The sequence below is a fragment of the Myotis brandtii genome, unplaced genomic scaffold (genome assembly GCF_000412655.1).
Source record: "Myotis brandtii unplaced genomic scaffold, ASM41265v1 scaffold699, whole genome shotgun sequence".
NCBI lineage: Eukaryota > Metazoa > Chordata > Mammalia > Chiroptera > Vespertilionidae > Myotis > Myotis brandtii.
The window spans coordinates 512,630-513,341 of NW_005370733.1; the positions used below are offsets into that span (position 1 = coordinate 512,630).

General features: G+C 66.6%; 1 protein-coding gene across 1 annotated transcript in view; it reads right to left on the reverse strand.

The window, feature by feature from the left end:
* NTNG2 (netrin G2) overlaps positions 1 to 712 on the reverse strand; it is a 54,519-nt gene that overhangs the window by 23,429 nt on the left and 30,378 nt on the right. The window contains exon 4 of the mRNA XM_005882152.1: positions 447 to 709. Within this exon, the coding sequence (XP_005882214.1) occupies positions 447 to 709 (263 nt within the window). The remainder of the gene's footprint in view (positions 1 to 446; positions 710 to 712) is intronic.

Here is a 712-nt window from a genome sequence, read left to right on the forward strand (position 1 = left end):
AGCCGCCCTCTGCCCGTGCTCCACGGCGGCTTTTCCCCGCCGTAAACGAACTGTGACTGTCACAGCTCTGCTAGGCTCTGGGGGTCCTTCTAGCAAATCCTGGCGTTTGAAGGTGGTCTTGGGGACCCCCAGACACAAGCGCCCTGTCATCGAATCATCATTGGACAGTAACGGAGCACCCTGCCCCCGTCCCTGATCCCCGACCCCCAAGCACTGGGCTCTGGCCCAAGCCCGGCCGGCACTGCCAGCTCCTCTCAGCCTCTCCAGACTCCCAGGTCCGTGGGCAGCGGCAGCCTGGGCTCCACGGAGGAGGCTTATCACCCACCACCCACCACCCTCCATGGAGGGAGCCAGGGCGGGACCATCCCGGCACCAGGTGGCACCCCGGGGACCAGGCCACGCCCCGGGTACCAAGTAGCATCCTGGCGCCCTCCCGCGGGTCTCACCTGCCGATGACCTCGACGTTGGAGATGGCGTAGAAGTACTTGTAGAGGTTCTCGCGCTGCACGTAGGTGCCGCCCAGCGCCGGGCGCAGCAGCCGCAGGCGCAGGTCGGTGAGGGTGAAGAAGTCCTTGAGGCCCTTGGCGCTCTCCAGCCGTGCGTAGAGGTTGTCCATGTTGCGCAGGTCGGGGCCGGCGAAGATGGCGAAGCGGTCCCGCACCTCGAAGCGCACGTGCTTCTCCTTCTGGGCACCGGCCCAGCGTGAGTACTG